At 40.0% G+C, this 19,719-nt stretch overlaps 1 protein-coding gene across 15 annotated transcripts in view; it reads right to left on the bottom strand.

The window, feature by feature from the left end:
- Positions 1–233: 233 nt before the first annotated feature.
- caska (calcium/calmodulin-dependent serine protein kinase a) overlaps positions 234–19,719 on the bottom strand; it is a 664,459-nt gene continuing 644,973 nt past the window's right edge. For 10 of the 15 annotated variants that reach the window (XM_051926109.1, XM_051926104.1, XM_051926107.1 and 7 more), the window contains 6 exons: positions 19,053–19,168; positions 15,331–15,411; positions 15,142–15,222; positions 14,420–14,622; positions 12,829–12,912; positions 234–1,533 (listed from right to left, as the gene is read on the bottom strand). In XM_051926109.1, the coding sequence (XP_051782069.1) occupies positions 1,357–1,533; positions 12,829–12,912; positions 14,420–14,622; positions 15,142–15,222; positions 15,331–15,411; positions 19,053–19,168 (742 nt within the window). In that variant the 3' untranslated portion in view covers positions 234–1,356. The remainder of the gene's footprint in view (positions 1,534–12,828; positions 12,913–14,419; positions 14,623–15,141; positions 15,223–15,330; positions 15,412–19,052; positions 19,169–19,719) is intronic. The other 5 variants (XM_051926105.1, XM_051926112.1, XM_051926108.1 and 2 more) reach the window with 1 other exon arrangement.

Here is a 19,719-nt window from a genome sequence, read left to right as displayed (position 1 = left end):
TGTACCAGGCATTCATGTCTGTTGTTTGTTAGTTTGTTTTTCCTGCTGATTCTCTCTCTTTCAGACCCTCCAGTCGGCTGAATGCCTGGTAAATGTGCTGCTGCAACCATCGTATTCAGAGAGTGAAAGGAAAGAAAGCTGGAATAAATAAAAAGAAAAAAACGCTGGGCCGTCAGAGCAATGAGAGGAACAACTTTAGGCCATTCTAAAGGAAAAGCAGACAGAAGAGGATAAATGGTTTTATATATATTTAAATAATAAAAAAGATGAACCAAAGGCATTTTACTCGTTGAACACATAAAAGGAAATATATTTAAAAAAACTGTAGAGCTGCTTCTCATTTTCAGAGGAATTTACACAGGGCAATTGTGAAGTAAACAGTTTGTGATATACACAGCTTTTCGAATTGGACACACAAACTGGATCTTCTTCTTCTGCACAGTATTTACTTGCAAAATGTGCCCCCCTTTAAAACAATTACATACAGAATAAAAATCATCATTTTTTCTTCTTTTGATTAAGCTTAATTAAAACATTAATACTCTCAAACGACACACTTCTGAAATGGTGAACCTGGCAGAGTTTGTTTTTTCTTTTTTTTCTTTCCCCTTACATACAACAAATTAAAGTTGAGACAATTTACAAACACATCTCACTACATGATTAATAAAAATCAGTTGTTTTATAAATTTGCCCAAAATGCAAGGGATGTGCATAGGTTACAATTTATTTCCATAAAGATTTTGTTCCCTTGGGTGCGCCTCGATTTCCAACCTAATGGAATGTACTCCGCTGTAGATCACAGCAGTCTGACACTGAGAACACCAACAGCATGAGAGCTTGCGACTGTCCACATGCATGAGACCTCATTCAAATCTCTAAAACATTTACTGTAGGTGGTTTTTAAAGAGACAGCATCACAAAAGGGGCCGTGATGGGCCGGGCCAGGCCTGCACTGGCTTTGGGACTCCGATGATGGGGAGTGGGGGGGAATTTGCCACAGTGGGGAATGTCTGTCTCAAAGGCAGAGCGAGGGGCTTTAAGGTTTATTCCATCTTATATTACAGAAATACCGCTGACGCCCACAGGTTGTTTTCTCTTGTAATTTAAAGTTTGTACTGGACATTTGGATACTGTCTCTTTAAAAATTCTCTATAAAATGTTGCCTCCTATCTATAAGGACATGACAATATTTAAAAATTGTATGCTATACTACATCTAGGTAGTCTGTAGGGGCCGAGACCGATTGACATCAGGTCATTTACAACGAGGTTTTTCACTGTTTGAGGTGTATGTCTTCTGCTTTATTTTGCAGGGAATGATGAAGTTCCACAAAGATGCTTTTGAAGGGGGGTCTCAATAGACCCAGGAAACAGGCACCCATTGTTGGGTGGTGCACACAACGTCAATCGCCTCTTCCAGGTGTCTGATGGTCTCATCAATCTCATTATTGATGATGGTAAGGTCAAAGTAGTGTGCATATGTTTTCTGCAAAATTTCCGATTCCTTCTGCAGCCTTTGAAGGGATTCATCCTGCAAGACAAAGTCCAGAAAGAAAACAAAGCTCAGTGGTGCTGCTTGGTGTTTGATAAACCAGTGGGCTTGCACCCAAACCCCACTAACGCCATTTTGTTAGGTTACATGAAGGCCAGCATCTTAAGTACGTATAGTGGTTCACATTTCTTTAGATTTACTGTATGGGGCGACTTACAAAGCAGACGGCCACAGTGATGGCCAATTAAAGGGAAAAGTTTCTTTAATGGAGGTGAAGGGGGCTGGAGTCCCATTATAAAGCAAAGCCTTATAACTTACCAAACATGTCCAAACTGTTACCAAGTATTGATCTGCATCTTCAGATTAAATGCATATTGCAAAAAAAAAAAAAAAAAAACCCATGTTGTTTTAAGAAGGAAAAATAAAACAAAAAGCAAACCATCATTGTAAGACTCAGCCATTTTCAAAGGAGACCACCTCGCTTTCTTCTCCTGCAGCATCGTTTGGGGCCAGCGGTGTGGAGTCACCTCACAAAAAAGTCGCTGAATGTGGATGACCCAAAGTGAATTGCTGCCTCTGTTCTGTAGACCACCAGGCATTAAACATTGAAAAGGCCCACTCACAATCCCTAATGCTCTCTCACTTGTTTCATTGTTTTACAAAGACATCTCCTCCTGAACCTGGATCGATGATAAACATACATATGCTTCATTGAGAGAGAATATTGTACTGACCCGGGGGGTGAGAGAGACGGCGGAATGGAGTGAGCCCCTTTACGCCAACATCTGGTGAGGTGGCTCTGCGGTTTTCTTATGCGGCCACTCCCGTCACACGAGCTCAGGGTCAGAGGCAGTGAGCTTGTAGCTCCTCGCTGAAGGCCGCACATCAGGGAGTGCTGTGTCTGCCTCACACCGTCAGGAGCCACAACACGTTCTCCCTGAGTATTTGCGCCAGAATTACTATCACTGAATGTCAGCGGGCTTACTTGCTCAGAGACATCGGACTTGGTTCTTCTTTTGTTTTTTTTAACCTTTTCCTCAGTGCAACAACAATTTATCATGCAGTAAAAATGCCAATAACGGCTTTTGAGATGCAAATCTGCCCCGTTGCACACTCTGCCCTTTTCATTATTTCACCATCCACGTACTGAACACGCCACAGAAAACTGCAACATGAATGTGCCTCTGCCCTTTCAAATTCGGAGGCTTCTATTAAAAATACAAGGCAGTGTAATCAGTTCTGTTTAGATTGATTATTATTTGTACAAAGTACAACGAAATGCTGCCACTCGGAGTGAATCTCGCTCCGTAGGTTATATGAAAGAACACCACAGAATGTAAAGGGCAAAGCACAATTTAGGACAAAATAATCATATCTGTTATTACAAGCCATGGCAGAACAGAACTGTTGAAAAACAGAACTGCAGAAGCAGAATGCAGTTTGGGGGCTTGTCACAACTCCACCTCTGAGCAGACAAGCAAAAAGAAAATGCAATCTTACCTGAAGAAAAAAGTTACAGGAGTCCATGATAAGGGAATTATTTCTAGTGTCCTACGGTAAATGCAGAAGGTATAATGTCTCCAATCAAAACCTGTGCTACTTCAAAGTTGACACATTTGGTGAGTTTTAAGGCTTTTTCATTCGCCCGTGGACCTGGTTTTCCAGCCCCATTGTAAACTGCACAAACAGACAAGGCGTTTTTAAAATGTCTAAAATATACTTCACTTCAAAACGCAGTTTTATATGGCAAAGTAATGCACACCATGACTGTGAAGAAGTAACTTCTGATTAGAAAGTGGCACAAAGAGACGGTGGTGGTGCAGAACTGGAGCCCCTCGGTTTTTAGCATTTTGCCCACATAATTGAAGTTTTGCACATTTCATCACTCATAATGGACTGGAGTTAACAGATTTTCGAGCTAAGCCCTTGCTAAAACAATATAAACAATGTCTGCATTCTTAGATGTCGAGAAGTAAAACATTTTGGGGTAAACAACCTACTCTGCAGGACACAGGACAGGACATCTTTGCATTTTGCAGGAACTTTTTCTCCCTGCAACTGAAACAAATGTTTAAGAAACGGCTGGTATGTTTATGAATATCACATGAAGCTGTCTACTCTTTAATAAGCTGAAAATCACACACGAGGTTTACTGAGTAACAAGACACCAAACCTCTCTGAAAATTCACTTCTGCATTCTCGGGCTCTGTGCTTTTTATTTTTTTTAATATCTTAAAGAAGCACTGGAATATCTGAGCAGGGCTTTAAATCTTTAACTAAAACTAAGAACACACAATATTGGATCAAAAACACACACTGCTACAACTACAGAAGACTAATTGGTTTATTTCTAGGAAAACAAGATAATCTTATGTAATGAATTCTTGGCCCACACAGAAGGTCCGCACAATGGACAGTTGCTTCTCATGGCCATCCATGAACACACATCAGGGAGATCTACAGTACAACACACACACTACAGTGGCACTAACACAGTAGCTGCCATACTTACTGGTAACTTTCTGCACCACCTGGGAAGCTGAGCAAAAATGAAATGGAATGCAAGAAAATAAAAACATAAAGCAAACCTAAAGACAACAATGAGAAGAAACTGAGCCCTAAGGACGGTGAATTGAAAACCCCATAAACTAATGATGACCCGGAGAACGTATCCCTCAAGCAGGGCAGGCTCTGGGGTTGATTGTACCTTCTAAAGGCTTCCTTATGGCAGAGCGATAGGAGGGAACACTTCAAGCTTTGCCCACCATGATGAAGTGTATGTTATAGTTTTCCATTTGTAAGTTAAGTTGTCCAATATCACTTGTAACAGACAAAAGGTGAAAAGGCAGGTTTTGTTTTTTTTTAATAAGTTGTACCACAGCTTTTGGGTATTTCTTAGTGATTGGCAGTGGCACACAATTGTAATGCGCTAACTGGTCTCCTCTCAGCTCTCTGTTATGTCCATTGGTCACATAAGAAAATACACAGTAAAATTATTATTAATAATTATTAATAATATACTGTATATGGCACAAAAACCAGACCCTCATGTCACAGCAGTACTTGGCAATGCCTGCTTCAGTAACACTGCGCCAGGATAATGAGCTCTGCTGCCAGTAAGGAAACAGATACTTGAATTTCATATTTTGATTCAATAAGGTTAGTTTTGTCTTTTATTTGTTGGATAAGACCAAGAATACATATTTGACGATTACAACTGTTTAAAATAATTTGTCTTCGTCTCCTCTTTGCTTACTTATTTACTGATTTTCTGTGGAGCTGTGAGGGAGCTGAGCTGTAGACATTCCTCTTTTGTTATATGACTTTACGCTCGTTTGAGGCCTTCAGTGTTTGGATGTTGTTATTATTATGATTGTTTTTTGTTAATGCATATTATTTCCTTTTGTTTCACATTTTCTTCAAGTTATTTATTTCTGTTATCCTGTTACTCACTGGTGTAGATTTATGATTTGAACCACAAAGGAGCTTTCATGTTGGCAGATGTCAAGTGTTAGGGGCATTTCCTGCTAAAGGAGGTGGTCTCCACAAACAGCATCCATGATAGCTGCCCTTGTCTTATGGTCCAGCAGACCACTCACTGCTTAACAGCTGCAGGCATTCACAGTTGGCATCTGGAAAGTGAAGTTAAGTGCTGCAGGTGTTCATGGGTTTGTTTGAGCAGTTTGGGACATTTTATGTGCCGTTTTGTTTAATATGGCATCCCAACAGTAAACAGCCAGTAAACCAGATTGAGACTCTTTCTCTCTTTTCTTCTTGGGACATTTCTTAGGTTAAAAAACTCATTATGAAGTTCTGGGAATTTATGGCGTAATTTCACATCTGTGACTGAATCTAACAGTGTGGCTTGAACTCCTCAACAAAAATTCAAAGTCTTATAAAGAAATGCAATTTTGTAACAGCCTTGATAGGAAGAAGTAAGAATTATTTAAGCATGAAATGTCAGCTGGTGGCCACTAGATGCCACTGTTCGCGTGAAGCTGTTTAACAAGGTGTTGTATTTTCTCATGTTACATTTACTGGGGGCTCCAAACACTTTGCGGGTATTAAAGAGGGCACAAAAGGGACAGAAGCACAGAAAAAGCAGCCCAATAAATAACCCTGAGTAAAACAAATATCACTGGGAAGTAAACAACAAAGATTACAAAAAAAAATAAACACCAAATTTAGAACTGCTGAGGCACAGGCAAGAAACAAACCAAGGCCTAAATTCACACTTTTAACTGCACTCAGCCAGAAAACAGAGATGAACATTAAGTATGGCTGTGACACAATGATGTGTAAACACAGTTTAAAATTAGTTGTGTGCAATGATGGTGTCTGGCTCCAAATTTTTTTTTTTTGCAAATGAATTAAAAATACATGAAAACAGACTGTAGAAAAACACTGATGTGAACAAAATCACCACCAAGACAGGTTAATGTTGATCTTGACCATACTGATGCTTATTTTTCTATGGATAACAAATTCCAAATGCACTTCCAAGAGCAGCTGATGGCAAAGTCATGAAGTGTGCTTGAGTTGATCTGAAAGACACACAGTGAAACTGCAGCTTGACCAGAATGCACACATCAGAAGTGACGAGCAGTGACCCCCAAAACCAAACACCTACTGTCTGCTAGGCCTGGAAATGGCATGGAGGGCAAGGCAACGTTCTTATGTGATTTACTTTTGTCAATATGGAAAACGATCTGACGAGCATGAATAATAATAATAATACTGCATACAGCAGGGTATATGTAACATTGGATACAAATGTTTTCCTGAATAAAACAATGAAACAGATAACAAAGCATTAAATAGAATAAAGGACAATAAACCCGAGTAAAATACTAAATTCAATACTAAAAGAAAAACCTAACAAATAAAATAATTTGTGATATAACAGACATACAAATTATCCTGAGCACCTGGACAGAGAGGTAAACTGAAAGAAAGGGCAGAATGTTGTTAAGTTAAAAGCCTTCCTAAATAGATGAGTTTTAAGTTGTTTTTTAAAAGAATGAATTGAATCAGATGATCTAATTAATTTTGGGAGATCATTCCAAAGTCTGGGCTCTGTACAGCTGAAGGCCTTGTCACCCATATAGTGCAGGTTAGTGTGAGGTACAACAAGAAAGCCAGAACCACAGGACCTTAGTGGGCGAACAGGAGCATAGTGATGGAGAAGATCACTGATGTAGTCCGGTGCAAGACCATTTAAAGCTTTGTAGGTTAATAACAGAATTTTATATTCAATCCTGTTAGACACAGGAAGGCAGTGAAGGTGAAGCAGAATGGGTGTTATATGATCAATGTTGCTGGTTCGTGTAAGGACTCTTGCAGCAGAGTTTTGAATCAACTGGAGCTGTGATATAAGATTTGAAGGGGCACCTGCCAGTAGGGAGTTATGATACTCGATGCAGGATGTGATAAAAGCATGGACAAGTTTCTCAGCATTAGAAAAGGAGAAGAAGGAGCAAACACCAGATATGTTATGGAGATGAAAGTAAGAAAGTTTCTTAATGTGATTTATGTGAGCGGAATAAGAAAGGGAGGAATCAAAAATGACACCAAGATTCTTTGCAGTAGAGGCAGGTCTGATGAGATCACCGCCAAGATGGACTGGGACGGAGCTCATTCTCTCAAGAGTTTTTTAAATACCATTTGGGAAACTCTTAAGTCAGCTGTCATATATTAGCCCCTCTACTGTAAATGCAGCATTAAAGGAGTGCTGCTGAGGTGGTTGCCCTTATGGCAGGTTCTTCCAACTCCACAGAGGACTTCAGAAGCTCAGATAGAGTAACCACTGGGCTCTTGGTCACCAGCATGACTAAGGCCCTTCTTACCACATTACTCAGTTTGACTAAATGGCCAACTCTAGAAAGAGTCCTGGTGCTTCCAAACTTTTCCCATTTCCCAATTATTGATGGTGCTGTGCTTCTGAAAAGACTCACCTGATCAGTTTTTTCTCAGAGGTCTATAGAGAGTTCCTTGGACTTCATGACTTGGCTCTTGTCTTGGTGTGCAGTGAATATTGTGAGACCTGATATACGCAGGTGTGTGCCTTTCTAAACTGTCCAACCAGGTGAACTCCAATCAAGTTCTAGAAACATCTAAAGGATAATTTATGCAAGCACGATGCAGGCCTGAATAATGTAATAAATGAGAGACTTCCAGTTTTGATTTTCAGTAAATTTGTAAACCTTTCTGAAAACATGTCTTCACTTTGTCATTATGGGTTATTCTGTGTAGATTTCTTCTCTTAATTTTTAAATTTTTGTTTGAACTTGTGAATTGGCATTTAAAGTTGAAAACTCCTAACAGTCATTTTATAATAGAAAAGTGTAAACTGTGCTTAGCTGCAGAACTCAGTAATTTTCATTTTAGGACAGGAAGTTCAGAAAAAGATGTTGTGTCAGTTATTCCACTATAACTGACTACTAACACTTGAAAAGAGGAAGAAATGAGAAACTCTTAACAAATGAAATGTAGCACAAAAGGTCGAGCTGGAGGAAGTAAGGAATAAAGACTTGCTGAATGAGTTGGTGGTCATGAACTTCTGTAATTTGTTTGGCCTGACATGTTCTGATAAACCGTTGCAATTCAGCCAATCATAACATTACTTTTACGAATGAAATGCCGTCTGCACACTGATGCTGACTTAGTTTTGGAAATGGAGGGCTTGCTTCCTACTTGAATAGTGTGTTTTAGGACACTCTCCCTTTAAGTGCCATGAAACAGTGAAGAATTGTTTTTACAGAATCCAGATACAGTAAATCTATATTAGAATAACCCCAATTGCTTTACTTCCACGCGTTATAACACCTCATATCATAGGCTTACAAGTACTGCCACGTAAAGTCTTTTCTTAATGTATAGGACCTTAAAAAGCTGTTCATTCCTTGGTTTCAAGCTGAATTTACTGGCGCAACTGCCTCAAATTGTTTACTAAATGACAATCATTCAAGAATAACTGGAACTAGGGGACAATTCTAAATTTCTAGTCTGTAAGTCACAGACTTAAACTCAAGTTTACAGTTAACTTTTGACAAATAAACCTGCGAATGACCCCATCTAGTGCTTACACAATCACATGGCACTGGTCTGCTTAGAATACCAAAAGTAAATCAAACTTGAGAATGTCTAAAAATTGGCTCCTTCTCTTGTACAATAATTGGTCGGCAGTTGCTGGGTTTTGTGCAGTCCCTTTTTCTTCTTGATGCTGCTGCCATTTTGATGAAGTTATCCCTCCTGATCATGCAAGGGGACTCTGAAGTGATTGACCTTTGTTACATTCTGCCAGAGTCTGCTGTGGCTTTCTGGGTCTGCCCAAGTAGGGAGCTGGTGCAATGCAGTATGGATCTGGGGACAAATTCTGTTTTTCATCTTCATTGCTGTGTGCCGACTGATATTTAGGATGCTTTACAGATCTGGTTTATATAAAAACATCATGCACGTGTTTCATTTGTATACACATTGCATGGCACTTTTAATTTAATTGTACGTATAGCAGTTTACAGCTCAGGCCTGTAAGTGTCAGCAGAACTTTAAGACTAAAGTGAAATTTCACTTAAACTTAGTGATTGCATTAGGCCGAGATATCCAGTGTGTGAGGAAAATCTATATATATAATTCACTAAGCCGGAGACAAGTAGCCACCCATGGAAAGCACGCCGGAAGGGGCGTGGATTCACTAAGCCGCTGACAAGTAAGACGCCCATGGCGCACGCAGGAAGGAGCCACGCCCACCAACTCTAAGACCATTGGATACGACGACAACTCGCAGAGCCACGCCCACCAACTCGGACGCGACAACTCGGAAAAAACCCCGTCATTTATGTTCGTCTGTGCTACAATACACATGCACCTCTGAGCCACATTGACTTTTCGGTTACGACGCACGACCGCGTGCACCATAGCAAATTGTTTTACACGCTACATACAGCAATTCACATCCGCGACAAACATGCGTCTTCTTATATGGTCCTGCAGGAACACAGAAAACGTTTCCCCGCCCACCAACACTCCTTATTCTCCGACCGGCGTCCACCGCATCCGCGACAAACATGCGTCTTCTTAGATGGTCCTGCAGGTACACGGAAGACGTTTCCCCGCCCACCAACACTCCTTTTTCCCCGGCCCGCGTCTACCATCGCTCTCAATGGCATTCACACTGCCTGCTCATGTGCCCGAATGCAAAAACTCACCGACCACCCAGTTAGTCCCTTTCGTCTGTGCTAGGAGTCCATATGCACCTCTGAGCCACGTTGACTTTTCATTATTCTTTTTGGTTACGACACCCGACCGCGTCCACCATCGAAAACCATGGGAAAGGAACAACGAAGCCCCGTCCAGAAACTCTACCCCTCCTCCCACGTGATCGGGAACGCACCTCAGAGCACTGCCCGCCAACTCGAACAGCTCATCAAACACATTCTCACTCGCTTTGCTCTGTGCTGCTGTCCAAATCCAGCTGTGAGCCACGTTGACTGTTCGTTTGCCATCCATGGCTACCGCTTCAAATGTATGTCATGGAAACAACACTTCTTTCAATGTTATAGAAATTCCTGCATCAGGTAACTGTTTGTTTCTATCAGTCGGGTTTTTTTTTTGAAAAATGTCATTGACGAAACTGTTGCTCTCAAACTTCGCAACATGGCTGTTGACTTTGTTTGCCAACATTGGGATAACTTCGGCGACGTGGTGTCCGTTGTTGTTAGTCACAGAGGCATTGTTATACAGTCTGCTCAACAATACGCTGACTACATGAATACGTCCGGAGTCTATGGTGGCGAGGCAGAAATTGTGGCAATGTCCCAAATCCTTCCAGCTACTATCAGCATTTACTTCCAAGAACATCCTCATGCCTCTCCTCGAGTTTACAATCCGGCCCAGCGTCTCTCCATATCCCTGCTCTTTAGCGGTCCTTTGGATCATGGGCATTACGAGGTTCTCATGCCTCTCAAATACACATGTGATAACCTTCTGGTGACATCTTTTGACGCTGTCGGTATGTGCACACAGGGTGCACACCCACTTGCTCGCCACACTAATGTGATGTCACCTGCCCACTCTCCTCTTCCTGAAAAACATTTCAAGACACACTCACCTGAACACATGCATTCCACACAGGACTTTCAATGCATCTTTTGTTCCAAAAGTTTCTGAGTGCAGAGATATCTGAACGCACATTTAAAAAAACAACACTAAACGAATTATGCAATGTGAACATTGCCAACAATGCTTCAAAACAACTCGCGCTCTCAAGAAACACTTACGAACTCATTACACTCTCACCTTAAGTTGCACATTTTGTAACGAGGACTTCACAGGTGAGATGGACCTCCACAACCATATGCAGATCCATTCAACACAAAGATTTGTATGCAAAATTTGCGACAAACACTTTCACGCACGCAGATACCTTACTAACCATCTCAAAACACATTCCCTGATGAATTCTTTTCAGTGTCAACACTGTTCCAAAACCTTCACTCGCCAGAAATCTCTCAAAGCACATTTAAACACCCACTCCACTGAATAAACACATTCCAAACAGATCTTTCAATGCACGATTTTTTCAAAAACGTTCCAAGTGCAGAGATATCTCAACATGCATTTAAAAACACACTCCACTGAACGAATTATGCAATGTGAACATTGCCAGCAATGCTTCGACACAACTCATTCCAATTCCCTTCAGTGTCAACACCGCACTAAATCGTTCATGCACATTGCATTCAGTTTTCTACAGCTTTTCAAGGTCTGTGATGCCCTTGGATGTCCCGTACTGCACGTGCACTACACTGAATGGATCAACCGGGGCTTGCATTTGTTCCCTACGAACGAGGAATTCCCAGGAACTGCGGGTCATACGCTCGCACTGATTACGTCCCTACCCTTTGTATACCCCCAATAATCCCCCCCCCCCAACACTCACTACTACCATGGTCGGGTGACACAAAACCCGGCGTCAATCCAGCTGTAAGCTGCGTTGACTGTTCATTTGCCTTCCATGGCTACCACTTCAAATGTATTTCATGGAAACAACACTTCTTTCAATGTTATACAGATTCCTGCATCAAGTAACTGCACGCTATACTGAATGGATCAACGTGTGTCTACCCAGCGCAGATAGGCGTGGGTAAGCCGTTGAACCCCATTTGTGCTGCAAACCAGGGAATTCCCAGTAAGTGCGAATCATATGCTCGCACTGATTATGTCCCTGCCCTTTGTACACACCCCCCTCCACCTGCTACTATCGTGGTCGGGTGACTTGGTGGATTATATACAGAAAAGCAGCCAAAACCGCAAAGAACAATGAAAAGTCTACATGACTCACAGGTACATGTGGACTGTGCAAAGAGAAAAACGACTCAGGTGATGAGTTGGGGGTGGGCACATGAGCAGGCAGTGCATACTGAACGAGAAATCAGCAGACTAGCATGATGGAGGGGGCGGAATGGGCGTCCTTCCCCTCTCCTCCCGTTCCACCCTCCGTGCCCGAGCGCCGTCCACCCCCATCCCTCGCTCTGGGAGGAGAAGGCGCGATGGCGGTCCGCCATTTTTCACTCACGAACAATTGTATGTTGGTTCGTTCCGTGCACTGTTACAATGTTACTTTTCTTGGTGATTTATTACATTACCGATTTTTCAAATGTTAATTTTCTCCCTGTACTTAAAAATCATTAAAAAAGCGGCCTGATTATGCGGCGTATGGTACGCCGCGGGTTGGCTAGTGGGGTATAACTTGCTATGCCTACCGTTCTTCTGCGAGGCAGTTTTATTAACTAAGACCACCTTGTAGTTTAAATACGTAAAAGTCTAAATGCTAATAAGGCATCTGCAGCACTTCTCAGCAGCACCAGCACACATGAAAAACATGAGGGGGATTCACAGGTAGAAAAACTACATTTCAATCTGGCCGGGGTGTCCGCTTCTTTATGTAACTACTAATCACTGGTCCTGAGCAAGCCCTACTGGCAATGCTCATAGCTCATGTTTTTGTGTTTTGATAGACCTGAACAGAAGTGATACCCCACAAAGCCTGAGTCAAAGAAAGTAACACATTGTTGATGAAATTTAGGAGGTAATTCTTTAGCAACATGAGATCATCAAAACGATTCATCTACGAGCATTCTTCTGGATATGTTACTGTGGTGGCCTGGAATCTCCATAGCTGAGAGTCTAGAAAAGATTTAGCCGGCAATAATTGGGGGGGAATGGGGGTCAAACATTCTTTTAAATGCAGTTGATCTGACCACACTGAGGAGCATTGTGAGCTGATAATCAGATTATTTTACAAAATATTAGAAACATCATCTTAGTTCTCACCTCGTTAATGCCAGGAGTTATGGTGGGTGCAGCGATGAAAACTACGTAAGGGGCAAATTCAGCTGTTCTGAGAACTTTCAGGGCCTAAGAAAACAAAGAGTACAGATTTAAAAGACAAATAAAGCAAGCAAAAATCTCATCAAAGTAAACAGACCTGAACAAAGGAATAGAATCACTGCTAAGAACCTCTAAGCAGGCATTTTAAAAGTAGCACACTTTTTTGTTTCTCCAGCAGAGCAACATCTTTAATTGAATATATAAATAAAAACACCAAAGAATTAAAATGGTGACATCATGGTGCTTTGCAGTGCTCTCCGTTTTTACATTCACAGTACTTTCTTCGGCAGCTGGAGCCAAGGTAAGCTAACAGATGCTCGACAGCACAGCCCTACAAGTATGGAGTGAGAGAAGCCAAGGCCCATGGCACTACACCGGCTCACATGGGCTGTGGGGGTCCAAATGACGTGTGGCACACCACTACCTTCAACTGAAAACTCATCATTCTTGCATCAGCTTTTACCAAAAACCAAGTGCAGTAACCTCAACTGAGAGCAGCAGCCCACTTCCACATGTCAGGCTTTCATGTGATTAGCCTTAAGAAACAATTTAGTAGTGATGACATCAAATTCAAGTCTCCAGAAATGTTTTCAGAAGGCCTACTTTGTTCTAGGGGCCTGGGTAAAGGGAGAACGTTTAGGAAACAATTTCATTTAATACATAGTTTTTGTTTTAAAAAAAATAAGCCTGACTTCATTTAACATTTTAATGGCATCACCAAAAAAAACAAAACATTGAAACCTAAGTGTAACTCTTTAGCCTTAAAAGAACAACAGCTTATTTTTGTATAGTGCTCTTGTCTGAGTGCAGGTAGAGAGCACTGTGTTAAAATACGTACATCTGTTAAAACACACAGAGAACAAAGTAGAAACTGATTAAACATAAATGAAAACCAATAATATCTGTCCATTAATTAACTGATTAAGTATGGCTGGTCAACGCATCTTAATGCAAAGTAGTATTGTATTGACCCCTAACTGTGGCACCTGTTGGTGGTAGCTTTACAGTACTGAGATTCATTTAGGGCTGCACAGCACACCAGTACTGGAAAAGCACCAAAACCCCACATTTTAAAATGACAAGGTACCAGCATTTTGGGATTTTCCGTACTGGAAGTCTATTTCACCTGTCCTCTCAGTCCCTCAGATCCTCCCCACTGCTTATCGATTCAATGCGATCGGCACTTCACATGGGAGTCCCCCTCTCCCCTGCCGACTTCAGGCCCTTATGCTGTCAAGAGGGAAAAGGTGTGTAGTGTGGCACACCAGGATGGCCGGGTATGGGTTGGGGTTTTCTGCTGTTTGATTCAGAACCATTTTAGTACCAGTGCTAAGGTCTGAGAGCTGGTATCAATACCAAAGTCATAGTTTTATTATTAGTGTTTTATATATATGTCCTGTCAGTCTGGAAATAATTTACCAGTCTACAAATTCTACCAATTTTGGTAGTTTACAGTATTGTAGTTTTATGGAAGACCATCAGCAGAGAGAGAGCAAGTCAACAGAAAGGTGTTATATAAAAGGAGCAGCCATACCTGGGGTTCAACATCCAAAATTGCTATAAGTCCCTGTTCATGAATCTTGCGTATTGTTTCTAGTCTTGTGCCATACATGGCATCTTCATGACTACCATATTCCAAGTAATCATTATTTGAGATGTCCTGCATCATCTGATCATGTGATACAAAGTAGTAGTTTTTCCCATTTTCTTCATCTTTCTTTGGAGGTCTTGTTGTGTCTACAAACAAACAATGCAATGAAAAAGACATGATACACCATGTGTTCAGACAGAGTTCACGCAAATACACTTAGCACACATGTCAGCACTGTACAAGGGCAACACAGAGCAGAGCTCGGCTCATGAGATGGGCCTGCTTTATGGGGCAGCTCTACCTTCAATGTGAAAAAGCAGCCCCGGAGTAACAGAGCAGAGACCCCTGTGGACTCTGTTTAATTTTAATATTAAATCTTAATGGCCCTTAAAAAGCAGAAGCCCTTAAAGTTTCTGGCAGGCACTAAACTGCAAAACACTTTGGACATGATTACACTCTGCCTTTACAAAAACAAGAAATAATCATCAACAGTAAAACAAAAAGTATTTCATGAAGTACTAACAAACTTTCTAATAAGTTACGATTGGTATGAGTCAGCTATGCACTTAAATACTCATCAGGACTCAGAAGTACATCTTAGTGTCTTACATGGGATTTTAAAACTCAAACTGATCTGCAAAAAGGTAAATATGAGTTCCACTTACGAGGAATTGGGTATGCAAATCTGTCTGGATGTTTTGTGATGAGTGTATTCTTAATGTGTCTTCTACCAACACCGTGAGCACCTGTAGCAACAAGAGTAATCAAGTTTGGTGTTTTAAAACCCCCCCAAAAAATCATAAAATAAATAAAACTCAGTGAAAGAGGAAATCTCAGTATCAAAGAAAAAGTACCTAATAAGACAAGTGTTTTCCTTTTAAAGGCAGGCAGTTTCACTACTTCTTCATATGTGACGAGGTCTAATTGGTCGAATACTGTTAGGAAAAAATAAAAGCAAGAAGGTAACTGGCAGGAACCTTTAGACTGGCAAGCTAAAAAGCAAAACATAGTGGGCATGTGGCTACCCCCCCTCCCCTTAAGTGAACAGGCCTTAAAGTAACAAGGAGAAGACAGACAGAGAGATCAAGTAACAATCATAGATAGAAAAAAGGAAAATTCATTAAATGTGTTTATACATATATATACATATACATATATACATATATATATATATATATATATATATATATATATATATATATATATATATATAATTTTATTTAATATTACACCATATCTGACTGATCAGTGATATCTACTAATGCCAAAATATGGGCAGGTTGTATGTGTTCTTTATATCTACTGTATGCAGGCTGTTTAATAGATTTTTATAGATCACTAAGTATAACAAGAACTAAGTAATGGAGAATTAAGTTACATATGCATTTTTTTCATCAAAAATTGAGTCTAATCAAAACACTACCCCTGCTTCTTTAGAGCTTCCTTTTCTCAGCTGGCTGTGCAATTTACGTCTTGAATAATACACTGGAAATAGCGTTTTCCCCCTCTCCAATCTTTATTGCTTAACTGAAAATAAATTACAAGACAGAGCAGTGGAAATAAAGCTCTCAATTTTAACTTTTACTTTAGTAAAATATAATGAAGTTGTAAAGTTTCAATAACTATATACTTTTTTATTAAAATCCAGGAGACTGCTTAAAGTACTGCATATATCTACCCAGTAACTGCAGTGCTTATTCGGTTATTCAGTACTATAAAAATAGCTGGAGCACTGCCATACTGTTTTATATAGCACCTTGCGATTTTGGACAGCATCCAATGACGTACTAAAAATTTCTTAGTTTTACCACCACCTCTTAATATATAAATACATACACACATTGTATATAGATAATCTGTAAATACACACTTAAACTACACATATTTATTGACTAATGATATATTTATATTGGAGTACTGCGGGGTCAGAGAGACGAAGGCAGGGATTGTGCAGCTAACTTGTGGTTTAAAGGTTGATACCCTAACCAATAAAGCTAATATTTGCAACTGATAATATCAAAAATGTTTACTGTAAGTTAATAAACACACCATGCAAAAGAAATGTTGACTTACTCTTTTAATTGACCTTATAATGAAAGTCTGTAGTTCAGTCTTTATCACTTTATTTTAGCTCTAATTTAGAAAGATGAAAGCAGTTTTTGTTCTATATGAATTGTAATACAAAATATGTTTCAATATTTCACCTAAACTTCAAAACTATCTAATCTTTCAACAACACTGAGCACCATCTGTGATATAGTTAACAAAGGTTTTTAACTGAGCTTGCTCTTCACCCCCCATATTTCCCAGACTGCTCCCCACAGCCCTATACGTTAGCACACTGTAAACAGCATGGTGAAGTCCCACATGAAAAAGTGTGGGGGCCACTAAAGCAACAGTACTTGGCACTTGCTTAAAGAATGATTGGTTTGACTTTCTTGTTTAATTCTTCCATCATCCTTAAATCGCACCTATCAAAACATTAGGCAAAGATCTCAGAAAACGTATGTTATGCTATCAATTGACTCTTGACATTATCAGCTTTTGGCGACTATCCTTCGCTGCGACCAATTTAAGTTTCAGTAACTTGGAATTCCTCTACTGTCAGCATATTCAGTCATTCATTTTTTTAAGCCATTTTATTACAAAACAGCATCAAGTGGGAGAGGGAGCCTACTTCAAAAGCAATGGAAAACACAAAATTCAAACAAGTCATTTTTCATTTTCTAAATGAAACTGAAAACTACTCAAATGAGTTTGCTGGGACTGCTTCTTTTAAATACAGATACCAAAAGCAGAATAATCAGTTTAATAAAATATAAAGTAACTTTATGTGCTAAAGCTGAGGCAAGAAGGGATAAATGGGAAAGAAGGGATAGGAAAAACAAACCTGAAATCAAATACAATTATCTGGTTTATGTAGGTAGCATTATTATTTAAAACATGAAAAGCAAATAAATACTTAAAGAGTTATAAAAAGAAAAATAAGGACAACAAGGAAATAAGCAAAAAAGCATTATCACTCAATATGTTACTTACATGCAGAGAAGCCATTGGGAGGAAGACAGCATGAAAAATGTACAGGGGGGTCATTGAGATATGATTCAAAAACATCAGTTAATAAAATAAAGAAAAATGAGTACATTAAAGCTGACATGCACTTCAAATGACACAGCAAAACAGAACATCACACCAATTGTAAAACACTCCGATAAGCAGACATGCTTTTTGTAAAACGTTTCTTTCTGGTCTCTCTTGCCCACTGTGCTGACGGGACATGCCGACTGAGCACACCAAGACGAAGACATGCAGGGGCAGCTAAGGGGAGGCCAGTGACTACAAAGCAAACCCATCTCCCGCGATTTCTCCATATCACGAGGAACATTTTCAAAACTTTGGTCTTTCAGAATGTAGCAAAATGCTAAACATAATAAATAACATACAGGTATTATTCTGACATCAGATATTTAAATGTATTAAAAAGGATAAATGGTGGCTTATGGCCAAGAAACTTTGTTTCATAAGTTCAATGTGCTGTGCAACTGCTCTGTGCTTGTATATAAATGTCAGCAAATGTGTGCTGCTGAATGAGGGATGCATAGGGCTGACTAAAAGTGAGACTGATGAGCATCGTTTGGTTATTTATATTTTATTTTGGGCAGCATTCTAGGCATGTGAAAAAATAAGCTGTGAATTTTGAAACCTCTACAATAATTATATCTGTGACACAGCCACATTTTAAAGAGTTCTCATTTCCTGTTAGTTTCCTGTTCTACATTTTATAAATTAAGATAAGTCATCCCTTCTGCAGTAAAGTATCTGCTGGTTGCAATTTTTGTAAGAATTTATTTTAAAATTCCTGCAGAAGAGACACTATATTCCAGATCAATGCTAGCTCTTTAGGTTACAAGGGGCATCTTGACTGTTTGTGTGAGGAAAACCTTAAAGTGAGGCCATTACTGTGCAATCCTCATAGCCTCCCTAACATCATTCAGTGCTGACTATTTTTCCTCGTTACATCTGAAGATACAGTACAATGCAACTGGGAAGACAAACAGGAGCCTCAGTGTATTCTCCCCTGAGCCTAATTATTTCAACATTTTTGCAGGAATAAAATAAAAATGTATACTTTGGCATGAACAGCACAGACAAAATGGTGTGTGAATACATTACTTCCCTTTTAAAAATGCACTGCTCATCAAAGTGTACTTGAAAGAGCAGTTTAGTGATCATATCCTGTCCTTCCTTCCTTCCTGCTTTGGTTGATTCTCACTGATATGACCAGCCGCACATTAACTTGGGCACCCCAGATAAACTAGATGTACTGCGTGGAGTTTGTGTATAAACTAGTGGAAGGGGGGGAGCAGGGTGAACAGCTCATGTACAGGAGCTGGGGCTTCATGCAGAAAATAAGACTAAGATTTTTCAGTCAAACAAAATGCTGTAGATAAGCAGACTAGATCACCTAATTTTGTTTTCTCTCCATCTAGCAGTGAAATCAAACAAAGTAAAATCCCTATTGCCGAACAGCAACACAATTTTATTATATGGAATAACAAAAACACATTGTATTTACCTGCATTGTGCTTTGCTAAATATTTGTCTTTGTACTGTTTTTTCTTCTTGCCAAACCATGTACAGCTGGCCTGCTGCTCCTGTTTTGTTTTCTCCATGGCTATGCATGCAACACGCCTAAAAAGAGGAGAAACACAACAGATGTCCTAATATTAGACTGAGGGCCCTTGGAAAGAAATCATATGGAAGGTCTGGAGACACATAAATACACCTCAGTGAAGTGAGGGAAACATGCCAATGTAAATGATTAATAACAGAAACAAAAAAACCCATACGTGATAAATGAATATGCAAGATTCAGGTTGTTAACATACATTTGAATATATCCAAATATGTGCCGATTTTTGATAAGAACATTTGAACTTTAATTTTTTGATTAATGTGACAGTCCTGCTTGGCACTGTCATTATTGGCATAGTATATCCTACTGAGGCAGCCCTTCTGATTCTGAAACAAATGGTAGCCGCACAGGGCCAGGTCTAGAGCATAGGGTAGGGGTGGCTTTGCTACCCACGCAGTGTCAGTGGGGACTTTGATGTGAAGCAGAAGACGGATGGCCAACAGCTTTTCTCTTCTCTTTTCCCCTAAATCTGTGCTGCAATTAGCAAAATACATCAGCATAAACCTGACAGTTATGTGTGCCTTCTGAGGCATGTAGTCAGCACATC

The sequence above is a fragment of the Erpetoichthys calabaricus genome, chromosome 4, assembly GCF_900747795.2.
Source record: "Erpetoichthys calabaricus chromosome 4, fErpCal1.3, whole genome shotgun sequence".
In the NCBI taxonomy this organism is placed as follows: domain Eukaryota; kingdom Metazoa; phylum Chordata; class Cladistia; order Polypteriformes; family Polypteridae; genus Erpetoichthys; species Erpetoichthys calabaricus.
The sequence above is the reverse complement of the archived record's forward strand: the minus strand, read 5'-3'. Positions and strand labels throughout refer to the sequence as shown.